The 22,017-nt window shown below is 40.5% G+C and overlaps 1 protein-coding gene across 1 annotated transcript in view; it reads left to right on the top strand.

The window, feature by feature from the left end:
- Positions 1-22,017, top strand: part of C9 (complement C9) — a 66,721-nt gene that overhangs the window by 2,681 nt on the left and 42,023 nt on the right. The window contains exons 2-5 of the mRNA XM_086361526.1: positions 13,106-13,205; positions 13,616-13,760; positions 13,985-14,132; positions 21,334-21,472. Of these exons, the coding sequence (XP_086217652.1) occupies positions 13,106-13,205; positions 13,616-13,760; positions 13,985-14,132; positions 21,334-21,472 (532 nt within the window). The remainder of the gene's footprint in view (positions 1-13,105; positions 13,206-13,615; positions 13,761-13,984; positions 14,133-21,333; positions 21,473-22,017) is intronic.

The raw sequence follows: 22,017 nt of genomic DNA, 5'->3' as shown, positions 1-22,017 counted from the left end.
CTGCAACCACATGGATTTTAGCCCACCAGGATCCTCTGTCCATGGGGATTTCCCAGGCAAGAATATTGGAGTAGGTTGCCATGCTCTCCTCCAGAGGATCTTCCTGACCCAGGGACCGAACTCACATCTCTTATGTCTTTTGCATTGGCAGGCAGGTTCTTTACCACTAGCACCACCTGGGAAGCCCCAGTGAAAATAGTGGTTCTTATCTAAGAAGGTTCGATGTAGACATTAAATCTCTATTCCTGTAATTGACTTACAGTATCTGTGCCCAGCATGCTATAAGAACTCAATAATTGTGAAGTGTTCCTTCAAGTAATAACCTTGGTATTCCTTTCACTTTGATATGCTTTCTGGTTTAGGAGAGGAAGGGAGGGACTTACCGCCAGTCTTCAGGGGAGAGACACTGCAGACACTTTATCTGAAGCGATTGCTATTGCAACTGGTGAACCATTGGGGATTTTCAGTGATCATTTGTTTGCAAACACAATCGTGCCTATGAGACCAGCTCATGGCACATCATCTCTTGTGAATCCCAAGGTAGACTAGAAATATTAAAAAAAGCAAAACAACAAAAAACATCATACAAGTAGAATAACAGCTCATACTGTAGGTTCCAGAGCCAGGCAGCTTGAGTTTGGGGTTTACAGTTTACTAGCTATGTGACCCTCGGCAAATTCCTTAACTTCTCTAAACCTGTTCCTAGCACCTGCATAAGGGAAACGCCAACGTGACCTGCTGGGAGAAAGCCGAGATAACAAATGCAACGTGCCCAGCAAAGTGACCAGCGGGCAGAGTACAATTCTGTTTGGGCCCCATCAGACATGTGGAGCTTGCTCACACGGCTGCATCTTCCAGGAGGGGACACACAGACATGCTACACAGACCAGCCTGTGCTTGGGGGGAATGCTTCACCAGGCTTTCCTTTATCCCATCACTACCTCTTCTCATATTATCTAAGAAGCATTATTTGCATTTACTAGACATCAGGTACAAAGGGGTTTGAGGAAGCCAGAGTATGGCTATTGTTAGTTTCTTCCTTTTCGTTTGTAAATACCAAAACGTGTACATGGTTCAAAGATCAAAAAAATAGCAAATAAACACTGAGAAGTGTTGACTTGTCATGAGGTTTGTGTTACATATAAAGTACTTAGAACACACCCTGCCTCACCTCACACCTTCCCAACAGGGACCCACCTTTTCAGCTTCCCGTGTATCCTGCCAGTATGTCTTTATGTGGATTAAAGCATAGAGCCGACTATAATCCTACTCTCTCCCTTTCTTTCATAAAAGGTATCATATCATATACACTATCTTGTACTTTGCTTTTCTTCTCTTACATTTTGCAATATATCCTGGAAACTTTTCTACATCAGTCGAAAGGAACTTCCTCCTCTCACAAATGATTGATTTTCCATTGTAGGTATATACAGTTCAGAGAACTTGTCTTTTATTGACCAACACTTGGGTTGTTTCCAACATTGTATTATTAATATAAGCCATGTTGCAATGAATATCCTCATTCATAGAGCATTTTGAAAATGGATAATTGTACCTGAGGATTAATTCCCAGAAGTGACATTAATATATCACTGGGTCAAAAGGTTTTGCTTCGAGATTTTGCTGAAATTGCCGCACAGTCCCACGGGTGGGTATTATTTCGCACTTCTGTCAGCCGAGTATAAAAGTGCTTGTTTCTCTGAAGCTTTGCTGTAGGCCAAGTTTTGTATTTGCAGAACTCATAGGTAAAAAATAGTATCTTGAATAGAATTAATTTGCCTTTCTCTTCATCAGGCTATACATCTTTTCATATGTTTAAAGGCTATATGTATGGATTGTTTTGTTTTTCATTAACTGTATTCTTCGCCCATTTTTCAATTGAGTCCCTTAGAGATTTCTATGATGACTTTATATATTAGTCGTCCTTTATTTCTGGTATGAATAATAAACATCTTTCCCAGTTTTGTCATTCACCTTTTGGCTGTATATGTGGCATGTTTCTAGTTGGCATATTTACTTTATTCTTCATTTTTCTAACAGTTAAGAAATTCTAGACTGGGAGTTAGGAATCCAGAGAGTAGCTGGGTATGGCAGTTCTGGAGATGAATTGCCTGGGATTGAATCCCAGCTCTGCCACCAAGAAGCTTCTATGTAACCTGAGAATAATTACTCATTGTTACTGTGGCTTAGTTTATTATCTTTCAAGTATGATGATACTAGCAGAAGATACCTCATAAGGCTGATGTAAAAATTAAATGAGATAATAAATATAAAACTTAGAAGAGATTTTGACATAAACTAAGCACTCACAAAAGTTAGCAATTATCATTCAATTCATTTTCATTAAACCTAGCAATCTGGAAAAATACCCAAACACTCATTAATAGAAAATTTAGGCCTGACTATTAAACTGAAAATATCTGGGGAATTCCCCTGTAGTCCAGGGGGTAGGTCTCCGTGCTTTCACTGCAGGGGATGTGGGGTTAATCACTGGTTAGGAAACTAAGATCCCATAGACCATGCAGCACAGCCGAAAAAAAAAAAAAAAAATATATATATATATATATATATATATATATATATATATAAAATATCCAAAATCTCCTTGTTTGGCTGTATCCATCTGTGTTTTTAATATCCACATTTAATACAAGTTAATAGATATTTATTTATGAACTATTCTTGGCCAAGTATGGTCTTTTATTTATTCACTCATTTAATACAGGAGTTATTTTTTGACTTTGCAACATGGGCCGGGTGTTGCTTCAGGAGATATAGTGTAATACAGAGCCTGTTACTGAGGTCTCTGCCCTCAGTGGGCTTACAGTCTAGTGAGGAATATCAACAAGTAAATGGCTAGAGCAATTCAGCCAAATTCTCTGAGGCCCACAATGCTAAAGGCGACACGTTCCCTGAGCCTAACCAGTCACTTGTGCACTGGCTTCATCTGCTTCAGCCTCACTAAAAACTGCTCCTTTTTTTTTTTTTTTTAACTGCTCCTTTAATTCTACCCCCTCTTGGACATCAACAGTATCTCTCTTTGTACCAAATCGTTCCCATCAGCTTTCAGACACGTTGTAACATTTCCTTTAAATGTTGTCTCAGTCCTCAGCCTTACTCCAGATGCACCACCCACTTCTAGTCTCATGGTGAGAAATGTCACCTAACCTATATTCTCACAATTCTCAGGTTTATATCTAGGATACAGATCTATTTCCTGAGCCCAATCTCCAATTACTTAGTCAACATCTTTTCTTGAAAATATCACAAGCATCCCAAACCTAACATGTCCAGAACAGACTTACTGATTTCTCCACCAATCCCCACCCAGCCTGCACCACTGGTCACGGAGTCATGTTGTCTGTGTTGTGTGAGCTCAGTCACTCAATCATGCCCTACGCTTTGCAACCTCATGGACTAGATAGCCCACCAGGCTCCTCTGTCCATGGAATTTTCCAGGCAAGAATATTGAAGTGGGCTGCCATTTCCTACTCTAAGGGACCTTCCCAACCCAGGGATCGAACTTTCATCTCTTGTGTCTCCTGCATTGTCAAGTAGAGTCTTTACCTCTCTGCCACCAGGGAAGCCCTACTACCGAGTTACTAAGTCAAAACCTGGGAACCATATTTGATTCCTCTATTAGTGTCATTGCTACATGCAATGTAACTGCATGTCTGGTTGGTATTACCTTTAAAATATGCCTCAAATCTGCCCAATTCTCACTGTCTCTACTGTGACTACATTAGCCCAAATCACTATCCTTTCTGCCCTGCATCCACTCTCGTCCACTCTGCAATAGTCAATTACCCATCCAACAATCAGGGAAATCTTTTGAAAACGCAAATCTGAGTGTTGCTACTGTTCTCATATTCCTCTAAGGATTCCCATCAAGCTTAGGATCAAATGCAACCTCCTCGTCATAGGCAACAAGCCATGAGCTGCTCCTGCCTGTTCCTCCAGATGCATCTCACTCTCCTTTGTGGCCACTCTGCTCCATTTGCCGTACCTCCAACATGCCATCTCAGGCCCTTTGCTCTTACTCCTTTAGCATAGAACACTCTTCTTCCAGACCCTCACATACCTTCTCTCTGAATTCATTCAGGTATCGAAACAAATAGCAGACCCTGTTCTCATCATTTTTTTCCTTTACTGTGTAACAAATCATTACAAAACAAGAGCTTAAAACAATACCAATTACTTCTTTGACTCGAATTCGGCATTGACGTGGCTCAGTTGAGTGGTTGTCGTGGATCTCTCATATGGATGCAGGCAAATGTGGTTGGGGCTGGGGTCATCATGACAATTTCACTCATGTTTGTCACTTGAGCTGGGAAGACCCAAGCAGCTGGGGGACTGGAGCAATTGATTCTCCTTAGGAATCTCTTGTGTATGTGTGTGTGTATGGGTGTATGTGTGTACTTTCCACATGGTGGGCTTAGGATAGCTGGCTTCATACATATTGGTAAAAGGTTTCCAGGGCCAGTGTCTTTAGATAAACCAGCAGACCTTGCATGGGCTTCTCTAACCTAGCCTTAAAAGTCATACAGGCTCACTTCCCCTGTGTTCTACTCATCAAAGGCATTGACAAAGACACCACCAGCTTCAAAAGGGGTCACATAGATCCCATCTTGATAGTCTTAACATGAAAAAATTTGTGAACGCATTTGTAAAGCACGACCATGGACAGAGGAGCCTGGCGGGCTATAGTCCATGGGGTCACAAAGAGTCAGACATGACTGAGTGACTGAGCACACACACACCCCTTCTCTGAGAGGGTTCAGTCACCACCCTCTGCAAAAAACCCCACCTCCACCCCAGCCTATGGCACTTTTTGTCCTCTTACCCTGGTTTATTTTCCTTCACAGCTCGCATCTCAACTGACACTGCATATTGCATTTTTAGGATACTCTTTTATTGTATCTCACCCACTGGAACATAGGCTCCATGATGGTCAAGATGTTATCTTGTGGCCCCAGTCACCAGGACAATTCCTGACCCAGAGCAGATCCTCCATAAATATTACTGAATGTTGGCTCATTGGGAGTACATGAGAGAAGCTCTTAACTAAGACTTGGGGAACCAGGAGATGATCTGAAATTTTCGAGTAGTGACCACAGCCGTTATATTTTTTCTTCGTCCTGATGAACCACAGGAACTAAACAAGCTGGAGGATCCATGGGTTAAGAATGCAATCCTGTGTTAGTTTATATTTCTTCACTCAAAGGAGCCACACTGTCTTATTTATTGACAAAAGGATTCCTTGCTACAGCAGGCGTTTTCTTGCCTGGGCCCACCACAAAGTGTCCTGGGTGTGAACTACTCTCCTGAGGTTTTCATTTTCTGAAGCTGGAAACCTCTCTTCATGGCAGGGAGATGCGACCAGGTGTACCTCAGTGGCTCTTCATTTACTGCATTTCTGGTCCAGATTTAGACCCCCTGCCAAGTTGATGTACATCTCTTTGATCTAGGAAATGACTTTCAAGCTGAGATTGAAACACTTGGAAGTAGGCTTTACTTGATAAACACATTTCATCTAAGAATCCAGAAAGTGCATTATAAATACTTCTCCACTCAGCCTAATAGCTCAGCAGGGTGAAAGGCAGGTGGTAGACTTTGTACAGACACAGTCTTTGTGCTACAAAAGATTGTCTGTCTAGTGAGTTAAAGGGTCTGAGTAGGGGGTACTGGGCACAAAAGGAGCTATCCAAGATTACTCACCTTCTTTCTTAATATTTATGGAGTGCTTTCATTTCAATAACACATTCCTCTTGCATAATCTGTTATTTCCTCCTAATAATTCCCTCAAGCCCTACCTTTATTTTGCCTCTAAATATCCAGGTATCTGGTGCAATGAAGGCAAAACATTCAGGTGTTCACACACTTTTCAGTAATTTTCAGTTTTGTTTAATTTGACAACATTTATATATTGGGTTGGCCAAAAAGTTCATTTGGGTGTGAATTTCATGGCTAACCTGAATATAAGCTTTAAAAATACATTCAGGCAAGAACTAGATTGCCTAATTGCTGACCTTTACATAGAGCTGCTATATTTAAAAAATAAATATATCCTTATTAACTTAATGTGTCTCTAAATGTCTAACAATCATCAGACTATTACATCCATAAACTGTGGAATAAGCTATGATTCTTTAGATTATTTCAAAGAGGATTTGAGATGGGGAGAAAAGATAGCATAAGAGAGGAAGCGAAAGTGTAGCTTTGGCTCAGTGGCAAAGAATACACTTGCCAATGCAGGAGACCAGGGTTCGATCCCTGGGTGGGAAAAATCCTCTGGAGAAGGAAATGGCAACCCACTCCAGTATTCTTGCCTGGAGAATTTCACAGACAGAGGAGCCTGGGGAGCTATAGTCCATGGGGTCACAAAAGAGCTGGACATGACTTAGCAATTAAATAGCAGCAAGAAAGAGTGGCAAGACAGAAATTCTTAACCCAGTTTTGCTACTAACTGTCAAACTTTGAATAAGCAGAATAATTTTCTGTTTTTAGGTTCCTGTCTGTAAAATATAACTGATAACACCTGTAGAATTTACCCTCAGTGGTAAAATAAAGGTTTTTTGAGAAAATAAGCTTTGGAAATGGTCTAGAAAAAGTAGTGGAAAACATAAGACACTGCTTAATCAAAAAACTTTTATTGAGTGTTATGGACTGAATTGTGTCCCTCTAAAATTTATATGTTGAAATTCTAACTCCCAGTACCTCAGAATGTGACGGTACTGGGGGGTCGTTAGGGCAGGCCCTAATCCATTATAATTGGTGTCCTTATAAGAGGAGTGACTGTGATCACACAAAGGTACCAAGGAAAGATCAAATGAAGACACAGGAAGAAGACCTTCACCTACAAAGCAAGGAGAGAGGCCTCAGAAGAATTCAACACTGCAGACACCTATACATTTCTGAGGTTTAAGCCTGTGTACTTTGTTATGGCAGTCCTAGCAAATGAAAAAATATGCTGAGCCTGACATTTAGAGGGGTGTAAGTCCTTCTGAGGCAAGAGTGGGATCTGTGAAGAACTACCCATGGCACCAGGTTGGATCATTCAGAGGATGAACTGAAATCACGGTCTAGGAGGGCAATAAAAGATCAAAGGCAAAGATCTGGTGCCCTGTTCTAAGTCCAATGTGAGTCAATTAGTGTGCACATTGTTAATGCGGGGCTACCATTAATGTGAAGGATTTTAGAGAAACTTCTATGATCAATGCCAGTGTCACGGGAGCAGGGTCCTAGTCACTGATGTGTGACATCAAGAACAGTCTTTCTGGTTGGTCCCCAGTACTGACTGCACTCTAGGCTTGCCAAACAAAGGACTGTAAGTCACTCTACAGTATTTGCAGTGAGTTTTACCTTCCATTCATAATCCCCAAGTCTGTACCATACTCTCTGAACTAGTTATTCACTGAAGCTGGTCTCAATGGCAGGTGAGAAAGATTAAGGTGTCATGTTGTTCAGTCTCCCAGTTGTGTCCAACTCTTTGTGCCCCGTGGATTGCAGCACACCAGGCCTCCCTGTCCCTCACCATCCCCTGAAATTTGCCCAAGTTCATGTCCATTTTATCTGTGATGCCGTCCAGCCATCTCATCCTCTGATGACCTCTTTTCCTTCTGCCCTCAATCTTTCCCAGCATCAGGGACTTTTCCAATGAGTCAGCTGTTCACATCAGATGACCAAAATACTGGAGCTTCAGCTTCAGCATCAGCCCTTCCAACAAGTATTCAGGGTTGATTTCCCTTAAGATTGACTTGTTGGGTCTCCTTTTTGTCCAAAGGACTTTCAGGAGTCTTCTCCAGCACCACAGTTTGAAGGCATCAATTCTTTGACGCTCTGTCTTCTTTACAGTACAGCTCTCACACTGTACATGACCACTGGGAAGACCATAGCCTTGACTATATGGACCTTTGTCAGCAGAATAATGTCTCTGCTTTTCAACACACTATCTAGGTTTGTCGTAGCTTTCCTGTCAAGAAGCAATAGCCTTTGATTTCATGGCTCCAGTCACCATCTGCAGTGATTTTAGAGCCCAAGAGGAGGAAATTTGTCACAACTTCCCCCTTCTCCCCTTCTATTTGCCATGAAGTAATAGGGATGGATGCCATGATCTTAGTTTTTTCGATATTTAGTTTTAAGCTGACTCTTTCACTCTCTTCCTTCACCCTCATCAAGAGGCTCTTTAGTTCCTCTTCGCTTTCTGCCATTAGAGTGGTACCATCCACGTATCTGAGATTGTTGATGTTTCTCCCGCCTATCTTGTTTCCAGCTTGTAACTCATCCAGCCTGGCATTTCTCATGATGTGCTCAACATATAGGTTAAACAAACAGGGTGACAGCAGACAGCCCTGTTGTACTCCTTTCACAATCTTGAACCAATCAGTCGTTCCACACACGGTTCTAACCGTTGCTTCTTGACCCACACACAGGTTTCTCAGGAGACAGGTGAGACAGTCTGGTATTCCCATCTCTTTAAGAGCTTTCCACCATTTGTTATGATCCACACAGTCAAAAACTTTAGCATAGTGGATGAAAAAGAGGTGGATGTTTTTCTGGAATTCCCTTGCTTTCTCTATGATCCAGCAAATGTTGGCAACTTGATCTCTGGTTCCTCTGCCTTTTCTAAACCCAGTTTGGACATCTGGAAGTTCTTGATTCACATAATGCTGAAGCCTAGCATGCCAGATTTTAAGCAAGACCTTACTAGCATGGAAGATGAGTGCAATTGTCTAATTGCAGTTAGAACTTTCTTTAGTAATACCCTTCTTGGGAATTGGGATGAGGATTGACCTTTTCCAGTACTGTGGCCATTGCTGGGTCTTCCAGATTTGTTGACATATTGGGTGCATAATGTGTCATACCACTGGTATATTTAGGGTGTTATTTCTAAAACCAAGGAATTAATCTCTTTGGGGAAGACACTGAAACAAAATGCTAACATGATATTATAAGTGATAAATACAAAAAAGACAGGAACAAATAATCCAGTTGAATGCAGCAGGCCTAACTAATACTAGAAAAGCTAGATTTGTAGATTACAAAGATCCATAAGTACATTAGTAGGTAAAGCCTAGAGTGATTCCTAAAACCAGTGATAAACCAATGCAGTGACTCGGGTCAGTGGTGATCTCAAGCTTGGGTTATGCAATGTAATGGACACCCCCTTACACCCCAAATTTTATAGATATCCTCCAGATAGTGCCAAGCTGTTTTTCTCAACTTCATGTGAATGTGAGAATAATCTGGGATACTTTTAAAAAACATTGGTGCCTGAAGCCCATCCTTAGAAAGCTTGATTTAATTAGTGTGGAATGGGGGATTATAACTTTACAATTCCTATTTTCACTATTGGAGGATTATGATATGTAATCAATAGTGAGACCTTCCTGTTTCTCTAGGTCATAAAGGTGCATCCACCATTGCCTCTTGATTAGGGCTGGTCAGTTCCAGACGAGGATTTAGTTTAATGGAAAAGTTCTCGAAGAGAATTTTTCAGCCACGTGATCTTAAATAGATGTAAATATTCAAACTTCCATGAAATCAGGTTCTTTAAGGAGTTTTGACAGCTTGTCTTAAATGTTTTTAACCTGTACTTTTAGAAGACTGAAGTTTATCAAGTGTCCTGATTTTCTGAATGATATAGGCAAAGGTCAGACTTACAAAAATGGTATCTTCAGTCATGAAGGTTGCTGAATGACAAGCAAGTCTTGTAAGAATATAATATAAGTGGTTCACCAGATCAGAGCCTAGAGAAACACAGACCTGAGTCTGTCCTAGACCAAAGATCAAGAACTTTCTTCTTCTTCATGTACTTATTCATTTATTCATTCATAAAACATTTGCTGAGTACCTATTATGTTCCAGACACTTGATATGCAAGCTGAGCAAGATTGAGAATTTCCTTAGCTCACCGATGTTTTTATCTAGGACATAAGTTCTGTTAGTTGGAAGATCATGGTTTCTATTTTTGGTTGTTTTGCATACCATTGTATCCTTAAAGCCTAGAAAACAGTTGACAATAAATATTTGATGAATGAATAAAAAAGTGAATATATAAATTGATTAAATGAAATATGTCATTGCAGAGGCACTTATGATATAGGGAAGAATAAGATGCTATAAGAATATGTACATGGAAAAGTAAATTACATGAAGGGTTAGGGGAAGTTCTCTGAGGAAAAAACCTATGTTGAAAATAAGATCTGTGTGGTGAATAGGAAACAGTAGATTTAAAAGCCTAAGATGGGAGAAAATGTGCTTATCTTGGGCCTTTCAAGTTCAGTGTAGCTAGAGGGAAAAGTGGAGTTGAAGAATTAGAAAGAAGATGGGCCATGTAGAGTGCTCTAAACCACATGTCTTAGTTTCCTATTACAATTATAGCAAGTGAACACATATTAGTGGCCTAAAACAACACAGATTTATTATCTTACAGTTGTATAGGTCAGACGTCTGAATCGGGTCTCACTGGGCTAAAATCAAGGCTCTGGTGGGGCTAGAATCCTCTCTAGAGGCTCTAGGGGAGAATCTATTTCCCTGCGTCTTCCAGCTTCCAGGGGCTGTCTGCATTCCTTGGTGAAACTCCTATCTTCAGACCCAGCAACAGTGGGTGGAGTCCTTCTTCATGCTTTGAATTTTTCCTGCCACTCAGACTGCTTATCCCTCTGAACCACTCTTCTGCTGTTAAGACTCACATGATTGGAATGGGCTCATCCAGATTAAATACAGAATAATCTCCTCTTAATCACATGCTCAGAGTATCTTTGTGAAGTAACATAGTCACTGATTCTGGGGATTAAGACACAGATGTCTTTGGGGGTTGTTACTCTGCCTACTGTATCATGTCAAGAAATTCAGACTTTATTTTCAAAACAGAGAGAAACTACTAAAGAATTTCAGTAAGGGAATGAATGATCAGCTTTGCATTTTAAACATTTCTCTCCGGATGATTTCTGGAAACCAGATTAGAAAGAAATTGTTGTCATCTAGGAGAGATAAAATGTTTTTGTAGACCAGAGAAATGTCTGGAAAAGATGAAGGGTAGAAGGATTTGAGAGTCATTTAGAGTGATAAAGAAAATGTTTTAGTGGTTGATTCTATTTGGGGGATGAGGTTCGATAACACAAATACCACTCTAGTCTCTGGTTAGGGTGATTGTATAAATGAAGGCACTGTTTACCAAGGCAATAAATACAGGAGGAACAACCTTGAGAGAAGGGGTACTAGGTTTGTTTGGAGAAACATTAAGTTCATGGAATCTTCCATGTAACTCAGATGGTAAAGAATCTGCTTTCAATGAAGGAGACCTGGGTTGGATCCCTGGGTAGGGAAGATCATCTGGAGAAGGGAATGGCAATACACTCCAGTATTCTTGCCTGGAGAATCCCATGGACAGAGGAGCCTGGTGGGCTACAGTCCGTGGGGTCGCAAAATGTTGAACACATAGAAAACATACACTCTTAAGTTCACGAGCCATGAAGACATTCACACGTAGATGTCCAATTAGGGGTTATATCCAAGGGTTTAAAATTCAGAAGAGATTTCTGGGCTGCAGACTTATCTCTGGGTGTCCTTAACATATACAAGGACACCAAAACCTTGGAGAAAATGTAGAGAGAAAAAGAAATCCAAGGATGGCAACTTGAGAACAAACAGCATTTCTGAGACTGTCAAAAGACAAGGAACCTGCCCAGGAGAGTAGGAGCAAAAGACAGAGGGGAAAGAAGCAGTGAAAGGGGCCTGGTGTCATTCAGTCCAAGGAAAGAGACTATCTTAAACAGCAAGAGTGGTCAACCTCATTGATGGCTGTGACGTGGTCAGTGAGGTAAGGACTGAAGGGGACCAAGGGAGAAGGCCTCTTGGAGTCACTGTTGACTTTGGCAAGAGCAATGACCTTAGGACAGGGGAGTTGAGCTGTGATTGGGTGGTAAGGAACAAAACACCAGAGTGCAAACTACGTTTTCCAGACAGCGGGCCTAAAAATGATGAGAGAATTTGGGAAGTGGTTAAAAGGAGGAACTGAGACGTATTATTATTTTGGAACAGAGAGAAACAAAAATATATCTCTAGGAATTCCTTAAAGTGTCATTGTGAAGACCGGGGAGAAGTGGGGGCAGCTGGAAGGAAAAGTAAAGTTCAGAAAGAGTGTTCTATTTGTTCATTCACTTGTTTATGTTCATGTCAAGGACTTGAATACATTTTACTACAAATGGAAAGGAGCTGGTAGTGAAGGAGAATTTTTAATGGAAGAAATACTCAGTTAACAAGGGTTCAAAGAGATGCTGACAACTAGAGCTTTGGAGGAGGGATTGGCCTTACCATCCCTCCAAAATAAAAATTAAAAGCTGCATTATGAAAAGGACAGGTGCCACTTCAGGAAAACGGGGCAGGAAGTTTATAGGGTTATTGTTTCGTACCTTCTGTTCTTGGTTTTCTTTCGGCCATTGAATAAGATAGCAATTCAAGGTGGTGTTTCAACCGGAAGAGCCTGGAATGGAGAACCAAGACAGAAAGAAAAGTTCAGAGTCAGAAAATCACAGCTAGGGGTGCGAGGAAAGGTTAAAAGTGCCAAAAAGTATACATTGAAATTCAAAAAGGATGAGGAATGAGTCCTGATGTGGAGTGTGATGCTGTAAGTTCAGGACATACAAATCACAGGGGTGGGAAAGCTTGATTTATGAAGTGCTTGCCACAGGAATGGCTGGGTGGACTGGCTTAAATTTGCAAGGAAATAGGACAACTTGAAATTTTGCCAGACTCTCTGAGGGGCACAGAGTGAAAGATTGTTCCTAGCTTCAGTGAGTCTGTACACTTTTTGAAAAAATAAGACTAATCAGTGAGAAATTCCTGAGTTGGATGACTTACTAGTTTTCTTCAACTTAGGCCGAAGGTTAAATTATAATGCAATAGAAGAATTAAACAAAAAAGTTGAGTTGAAAATAAAATACAACTTGTGATCAAGTGTCAAATGAGAGGTGGAGTAAAAGAATAAGTACTGAGGTTCAAAAGAGAGAAAGAAGTAAATAAATTAAACTGGTTTGTGAAGACTTCTTGGAAACAAGCACACATAATGGTCATTATTAACGGATATGTTTTATTATCGTAGCTACGACCCGGCAGAAAGACAAGGCACACCATTGCCCATAGACTGCAGGATGAGCTCCTGGAGTGAGTGGTCGAAATGTGACCCTTGCCTCAAACAAATGGTAAGTATTCTTTTCCATTCCCCACGGGTGTCCCCAGATGGCAACTGTATTGCCAGGAAAATGACAAAGAGATAGGAGCCTCACCTCCCCACCCCACCACCACCAACTGTGTTCTGAACTCAGAATGAAAGGAAAATATCTAAATGGATTAGGCTAACCTTACTGGGAAACCTGAATGCTGCCCAGTTGGCTGAACAAATGTCATGAGGAACCATATTCTATACAAGAGCCTGCCAACCTCACCACATGAGGTGTTCCTCCAAGTGAGGTCAGGGACTACGTTTCAGTCTTCCATCCTAAAACCTTTGACTCAACCAGAGGTTGGAGGTTTGCAGTGGTGTGGATCCAGTTTTAGATCAGAAGCCCTTTTTGGCCTTAGAAACGCTAACATTTCCGCTGTTTCTGTGCAGTTTCGTTCAAGGAGCATTGAGATCTTTGGACAATTTAACGGGCGAAAGTGTGTGGACGCCGTGGGAGACCGACAGCAGTGTGTACCCACAGAGGCCTGCGAAGACCCCGAGGAGGGCTGTGGCAACGATTTCCAGTGCGGTACAGGTAATCCTCCCGTGGCTGGTGAGGGCTTCTGCGTGCCTTTATAAGCGAAAAGAAGGAAATGTGCTTCCTGACCCTCATACTTCCAAGTATGGATACAAAAAAATCCAAATATAATGTGTGATCACTCCTCTCTAACTTTAAAGGATGTTTGATAACTTCAGAAAGAAAGAAAATTTGGCGTGAGATACACAGTGTCTTTCTGTCTTTCCTGATTTTGATTGCAGGCAGATGCATAAAGAGTCGACTTCTGTGTAATGAAGACAATGACTGCGGAGACTATTCAGATGAGGATAACTGTGAACGGGATCCTCGTCCCCCTTGCCGCAACCGAGTGGTGGAAGAGTCAGAGCTGGCACGGCCGGCGGGCTTTGGGTCTGTACTCCACTTGTATACTTGCAGATGAGGATGAGTGAAAATGACCCCCACCTCGCTTGCCATACTGGAGTGGTACATGATTGGGCCAGTACAAAGAGTGGCCTCTGGGTCTGTGTTCTGTCTGAATTATATTTGAGCTTGAAAGAAGTTAAGTGCTGAATCAGCATCTCAAGATAATTTGGACAAACTGCCTGGCTTCAGTAGGTGTCTACGGAATAGATTAGACTATCAGGATAATAGGTGATTACTTATGAGGTCAATAGGAGAGGAGATCCCTTGGTTATCAACCTCTGGAAGATGATAGCAAGATTGAAACGACACATTAACTTTTGAAGTTGAATTGCCAGTGTTAGGTCTGGTAATTCGATTCAAATATTTGAATGCCCAGGAAGACTGGAAAAGTTCTGTTGGAACTTGTCTTGGATCTCTACCTGGGTATAAGTTCTCAGGGCGTCCCAGCATTCTGGAGTTTGCCCAAGAGGTAATGATCAGAGGGAGCAGTTCTGATGCCATGTGGGGCTGGTGTTGAGACTCTGCTTCTCATTACAGAGCTGAAGTTTCACTCGTTTCCATGCAATTACTGCTTTATGTGGAATCTAAGGAAGTTTTCTCTCTGAACTGAACAAACAGACTCCAAGCAGGGCATTACTTGTGTTACGGATTCTCGTTTGATGCAAATCTACATCTGATTTTATAGGAAAAGGATACAGAAATTGTAGCCCTCTTGGCTGAAAAACAATCATTTGCAATCTAAAGGTTTCTTTTGTACATGAAGAGAAAATTCATTCTATGATATCTGCCAGGGAGTTTCCCAATGAGGCATCCCAGAGAGCAGCCAAGACTCCTTAAATACCTCCCGCCTTACCTTGATCAGGGCTGGTGATGACATCACAGAGCTGAGCCTGCAGGACTAAGTGAGAGGGTGGGGCCCAAGCTGTGTGGAAAGTTGGCTAAGATGTGGAAAATGAGGTAGGCTCTGATAGAATCAGCCCACCAACCGTTTTAAGATCCCATTACCATGAACAATCACCCATAATTAGTCTTCATAAAGCTATTGTTCTCTGACAGCTTTCATTTGCATAATACTTTAAATTTTCTCAAATCTTTTTGCGAATTCCCTCTCTTAGCTATTCATAATAATCCTGTGAGATAGTTAGGGGCGGCGTTATATTCACTTTATAGATAAGAACTAAGTAAAATCAACAAGGCCTTTTGGCATATTAGTTGCTGCTGCTGCTAAGTCGCTTCAGTCGTGTCTGACTCTGTGCGACCCCATAGATGGCAGCCCACCAGGCTCCCCCGTCCCTGGGATTCTCCAGGCAAGAACACTGGAGTGAGTTGCCATTTCCTTCTCCAATGCATGAAAGTGAAAAGTGAAAGTGAAGTCACTCAGTCGTGCCCGACTCTTAGCGACCCACAGACTGCAGCCCACCAGGCTCCTCTGTCCATGGGATTTTCCAGGCAAGAGTACTGGAGTGGGGTGCCATTGCCTTCTCCAATATTAGTTGCTAGCAGAACTAAAACCCAAGTTTCCCTGACAGATAGAAAACTATGTGTTTTTTTTTCACCATGTAACCTAACCCTCTTTCTTCCCACATTCCCCTCACTACCCACATCGCTCCTCCCACATCACTACACAGCCCATAAGTCAACTCCCTAACTTCAAAGCATAACTAATCTTAGAAAATGAAACTCCTTAAGTAGTTATTTATTACCCAAATATTTGAATTAAGACTGTAGAGAGTAGTATAAATCAGTAATTAATATTTAACAATCGATTTCAAAATAGCATGCTTTGTTATATCAATAATGATGGTATTCTTCAATACCATTGATGTTACATATTTATGTATTAATACTATATATCTCCATTATGCTTATATGGGGCTATGGGACTATACTGAAATAGAGATAATAGGAATAAACAAACTAATCATAGCTACATGCTTATAAACTCTCCAGTTTGGAAAACCTCACCAAGTCATATCAGTCATATACAGTCAGATTCTTTTACACATGAAAGTCACAAGCACTCATAAATTAATTAAATTTATAGTTGTTTTCATTTGAAGGACTCTCATTTAAATTCTCATGCCAGGAGAATTCACTTGTATCACAAATATTGCAGCCTCTTGGTATCTGAGATTCTTCAGAAGTGTTTAAGGGAAATCCCCAACCCATCTTGCAACCATTGGAAAAAAAAAAATTCAAACCAGCTGTAAATGATGTGCTATACACAAGGAGTTACTTCTGTGTGTGATCTAAGCATAACACCACTTCTGTAGAGCGAGCCTGCTCTTCGGCTCACCTGGTAAATTGGAACTGCCTTGGGTTTTAGGTGCAGGTGTAAAAACAGCCATCTCCAAGTGCTGCCAAAGAACACATGCTTTTTATTTCCCAAGCGATGACATTCCATCCATGAGAAGTTTTCATGTTTCTTGGCAGAAAGAAAATTGGCTCATTCTAGACTAGACTGTCTGTCTCTGTAGTGGTGGAGCCAAGTCAAAAGTTTTGAAACATTTCTTCCCTAGCAGTCCTTTAGTCTGTGGATCAGCTTCATTGTAACTTTCCAAATGGATCCAGCCAACTGGGCAATTTGCTGTTCCATAGAACAAAACCCTTCAAACTGGGATAATCTTACTGTGGGGTGCAAAAAGACTTTTCGGGAGGGGTGGCGATAGGTGAGTTTTATAATAACAGTTTCCCCAACTATTAGTTACTTAATGAATGTAACTAATAATAAATCTTAAATTCCTTACATACAGATTTTTAACTGATAAGCTTGAAGATTCAGGATCATTCATTTAGTTGTCAAATCCATTCTCCTGTCTCACCTCTTCTTTTACAATCTAACTCCCACTTCCTAAAAGAAGAGTACATCCCTCACCCATCTTATATTTCCCTATGAGATAGAAAAACCAAGAAACAATTCCAAATTTTGTACTCAGTTGTACTTAGACTCTAAGGCCTTGTAAGTCAAGTGGTCTCCAATTCTTTTTACCAACAGCATTTAAAGGTCGTAATCAATTGTCAGGTAATGGACTATAAAAATAACAGTTAACTAAAGACTAGTCTGTGTTCTTTTTTTGGCATAAAACTCAGAAGATCGAGTAATTGAGTGACATTGCTATGACAAAATTCCTTCTATTCTTATCTACTTATTTATGTGCATAAAGTTTCTCAGCAGTTACATCTATAAAAATGAAGAGTAGAAATGAAGTCAACACTGCTATGTTTTTTCTAGCAGTAAGTAATATTCTAACATGGGTACAGTTCAGTTCAGTCACTCAGTCGTGTCCAACTCTCTGCGACCCCATGAATCACAGCACGCCAGGCCTCCCTGTCCATCACCAATTCCCGGAGTTCACTCAGACTCAGGTCCATCGAGTCAGTGATGCCGTCCAGCCGTCTCATCCTCTGTCATCCCCTTCTCCTCCTGCCCCCAATCCCTCCCAGCATCAGAGTCTCTTCCAATGAGTCAACTCTTCGCATGAGGTGGCCAAATAGTACTAATCAACTAATTAAAAAGAAGCCCCATTCATTTCACTGAGAGATGCTTTTCCAATAAAAATTTTATGTTTATTAAATATTGCTAAATTTTAATTTGTTTAAATGTACTACTAAAAATGGTAACTCAATCCAGAGAATTTATTAAACACTTAGGCCTTATGGTCAAAGAATATTTAATGTTTTTAAAACTTCAATTAGTATCTTTTGAGTACATAAAAGTGTGAAAAAGTGATCAATTAAAACTTCCATGCATAAAAATCCATTACATTAGGTTAAAATTCTATAGCAGAAATGAAATAGAAATATAGATTAAAGCATAAAATGGAGTGGGGGAATATGGGAACTCTATTGTCTACTTATTTTGCCATGAACCTAAAAATGCTCTAAGAAATAAAGTTTATTTTTTAAAAAAGAAGAATCAAAAGGAATACCATAAAACGACCAACTGTTAAAGAAATATAAACATTGTCATTACTTAATACCTGCTATCACTACAGAATTTATATGCCATTTGTTTTTAAAAGAAGCACAATAATTATATTTTAAAGTGTAAATATTTACAGCATGCTGGGAAACGTATCCTTTAGTTCAGTTCAGTCACTCAGTCGTGTCCGAATCTCTGTGACCCCCTGTGCTGCAGCACACCAGCTTCCCTGTCCATCACCAACTCCCAGAGCTTGCTCAAACTCATGTCCATTGAGTCAGTGATGCCATCCAGCCATCTCATCCTCCGTCGTCCCCTTCTTCTCCTGCCTTCAATCTTTCCCAGCATCAGGGTCTTTTCCAGTGAGTCAGTTCTTCACATCAGGTGGCCAAAGTATTGGAGTTTCAGCCTCAGCATCAGTCTTTCCAATGAACACCCAGGACTGATCTCCTTTAGAATGGACTGGTTGGATCTCCTTGCAGTCCAAGGGACTCTCAAGAGTCTTCTCCAACACCACAGTTCAAAAACATCAATTCTTCGGCGCTCAGCTTTCTTTATAGTCCAACTCTTGCATACATACGTGACCACTGGAAAAACCATAGCCTTGACCAGACAGACCTTTGTTGGCAAAGTAATGTCTCTGCTTTTCAATATGCCAACCTTTTCACTCTCCTCTTTCACTTTCATCAATTTATCCTTTGCAACTACTTAAAAGGAAATATTTTAGATGTCAAACTAAAACCACACAAGGAGGCATGATTTATTAGAGTAGACAACCAAAAAATCTGAAGACCACCACCCCAAAATATGCTATATATATTTCTACCTACAGAACATTTTTAATATTTTAAATGTACTTGGCTGCAGTAGGTCTTAGTTGCAGCACTCTGAGATCTTTAGTTGTGGCACAAGAACTCTGAGTTGCAGCATGTGAAATCTAGTTCCCTGACCAGGGTTCAAACCGGGAACCTCTGCGTTGAGAGTGCAGAATCTTAGCCACTGGACCACCAGAGCAGTCCCTCCACTTACAGTATTTTGTACACTCATTCCTTCTGCCCTCCAGACCCCATCTTCAAAACTCAAATAAAATCCTGATACTCCTTCTAAAACCATTTTTACAACCCTGCCATGGAGACCTCTTCCTCTTGGGAACTTTGTACATCACTTACCTGTACTACCCATTTGGTACATGCACATTCATCCTTGGACTATTGTTTGAAATCGGTAATTGTATCTAAACCCTACCTGAATATAATATTAATGAAATCAAAGACTATATTAACTATCTTAATATTACCCATTGTTTATTACAAACACTACACTACTCATAGATACACAGTCACCTAAGAATTCATCACCATTGTTGTTGTTCAGTTGCTAAATCATGTCCTACTGTTTATGAACTGCATGAACTGTGTGAACTCCATGAACTTCAGTATACCAGACTTCTCTGTTCTTTACTGTCTCCTAGAGTTTGCTCAGAGTCAGACACGACTGAAGCGACTTAGCAGCAGCAGCAGAGTTTGCTCAAGTTCATGTCCATTGAGTCGGTGATTCTATCTAACCATCTCATCCCCTGCTGCCCTCTTCTTTTGTCTTCAATATTTCCCAGCATCAGGGTCTTTTCCAATGAGTTGACTCTTTGCATCATTATAAGCCAATTCATGTCATTGTTCATTAAATACAAAGAGGTACAGGGTCATTGTTAATAAGATACATGGGAGACAAGTTCACGACAGAATAAAGTACTTGAGGTCTTGTTTAAGAAACAAACACAGATCACTTATTTCCAGTATTCTATGTATTTATATCTAAACCTTAGCAATATTTTTTAAAATATTTATTGTTCACATGTCTGTGAATACAGGGATGGGTGAAAAGCTGAAGACAAAATTTAATCTCCCATCCAGCATAAGATGTTTAAGAATGTGAACTAGATATATAGAGTTTCTTTTTTCCTCTCTTCCTTGTTCAACTGACTAAGTCTACTGTTTGGCCCTTTATTAGAAATTTAGGGCCATAAGTACTTTTCATGAAAGGTACTTTTGGTGGGGCAAATAGTGAGAAGGAGTTAATTCTAACTATACAATCAGCCTTGAGAAAGATATTACTAAATCATTTCCTTAACTTGCCTTTCATTAAGTTGAGCTATAATGTTCATCTTCTTTGTAGATTCAAAGTTTATTAAGAATGTGCTGTTTATATAAAGATGTTGTTGTTAACTAACCCATTGGAAATAGGATACTTTTCCAATTATTTTTCTTGCATTAGCAATGGGTTTACTATCCAAACCCTTTGACAAATTGCTTTCGAAACCAACATCCAGATTTGTAATCCAGCTCATTGGACTCAGGGATGTGGTCCAGAGCAATAGCTTTTGCTTAGAGTTTTGCTTAGAGCATATTTATGCTTTTGTGCCAAGCTACATTATGGATATGAGAAGCAAACCTCTATTTTGGCCTCTCTGCCCTGGGGCCATTTATTCCAGATACAGTCTAGACAGCAAGGACTGTTTCACCAATTAGCACTTCACAAAGAATGAACTATTTCTTGTTCATATATTGATTTTTGGCCTACAAATCAAAGTCAATATTTTTTAGGCTAAACAAGATTCTTATTTCTGAATTAAAGTTTGCCAAATAACAATATTTTGCTAGGAGAAAAAAGGAGAACTTTTGAGAATACCTTGTGGGATGATGACATTTTTGTGTTCCTCTTGGAAAGGGTAATAAGAGTAAAATAAGTCTGGAGGGAACAAGGTTTGTGACAAACAATGAGACAGCTGGAGGAAAATGTTTAAAGAGAATGGGGAGAGAAAGAGGCCCCATGTTGATTCACAGATTAAAAATCATATGCATATGTTATACTCCCCCCTGAGATGCTCTGTTCTCAGATCATTTTAAGAGGTGATATTGTAGCATTGGCTTATAGTTCACCGAGGGAGGTTAGCTAAGAGTTACATCAGTGAGAATTCAACTTTAACAGCCAGATGGCCCCTTGCTTCCTACTTATTGAATTTCTTTCTTTGGGCTCAACAGTGGCCTAATTGCCTACAAGAGTTTATAAGACCTTCCTAAGGTGTACTTCCCACCCCGGACACAGAGTAGAGGTGACCAGGCCCTTGCTTCTGTCCCTGATTCTATCACACCATCACATGGGTTTTGGGGACACGGTGAGCTGAAGCTCTCCTCTCCCAGTTCCTGAGGGCTGCCTGGCATTCGCTCCAGGTATCTCCATGCCTGATGCTACTCTGTTCACTCTCAGGATCAACATCTTAGGCATGGATCCGCTCAGCACCCCTTTTGACAACCAGTACTACAATGGACTCTGTGACCGAGTTTGGGATGGCAACACCTTGACGTACTACCGCAGGCCCTGGAACGTGGCTTCGCTGACCTATGACGTAAGTCTTCTTAGAAGAAAATACACTGTTCAGCTTTAGCTGACCGATTGTTTCCATAAGTTTCATTCTAAATGATGTGAAAAATTCAGTAGAATGAAAATTCAATGTGAACATAAGATTGACTTAAAGAAGAGGTGTAGCTTGAGTCTCTTTAGATAATATACAGCAGTCTATGATCAATCCTCAGCAGCATGCAGTTAGTGGTAGAGTTTTGACAAATACCTCATCTCTGAAAAGAATCATCTAAGATTCTGATGAAACTAAAAATTAAATTAGTGCTGACTTAAGGACTGAGTACCCTGCTGCCACGCTCTTGAGGGTAGGTTTTGGCTAACCTACCAAGAACGTCTCTAGATTCATTTTCCTTCATCTCCCCTTTGTAACACCTGCTTGACTAATGTGAGTTTTGACCTCAAAACCCCCCATCCTCAGTTCTAGTGAAATTATTTCCTAGAGTGATTTTTACTCTACAAAATGCCAGCTCAAGCCTACTGCCTTTCTGTAAGTCACCTAAATTCTCTAAAACAATCCACAAACTGTGCCTG

The sequence above is a fragment of the Bos grunniens genome, chromosome 20, assembly GCF_055505025.1.
Source record: "Bos grunniens cultivar Pamir isolate PY7600 chromosome 20, Bosgru_T2T1.0, whole genome shotgun sequence".
NCBI classification, from domain to species: Eukaryota; Metazoa; Chordata; class Mammalia; order Artiodactyla; family Bovidae; genus Bos; species Bos grunniens.
The sequence above is the reverse complement of the archived record's forward strand: the minus strand, read 5'-3'. Positions and strand labels throughout refer to the sequence as shown.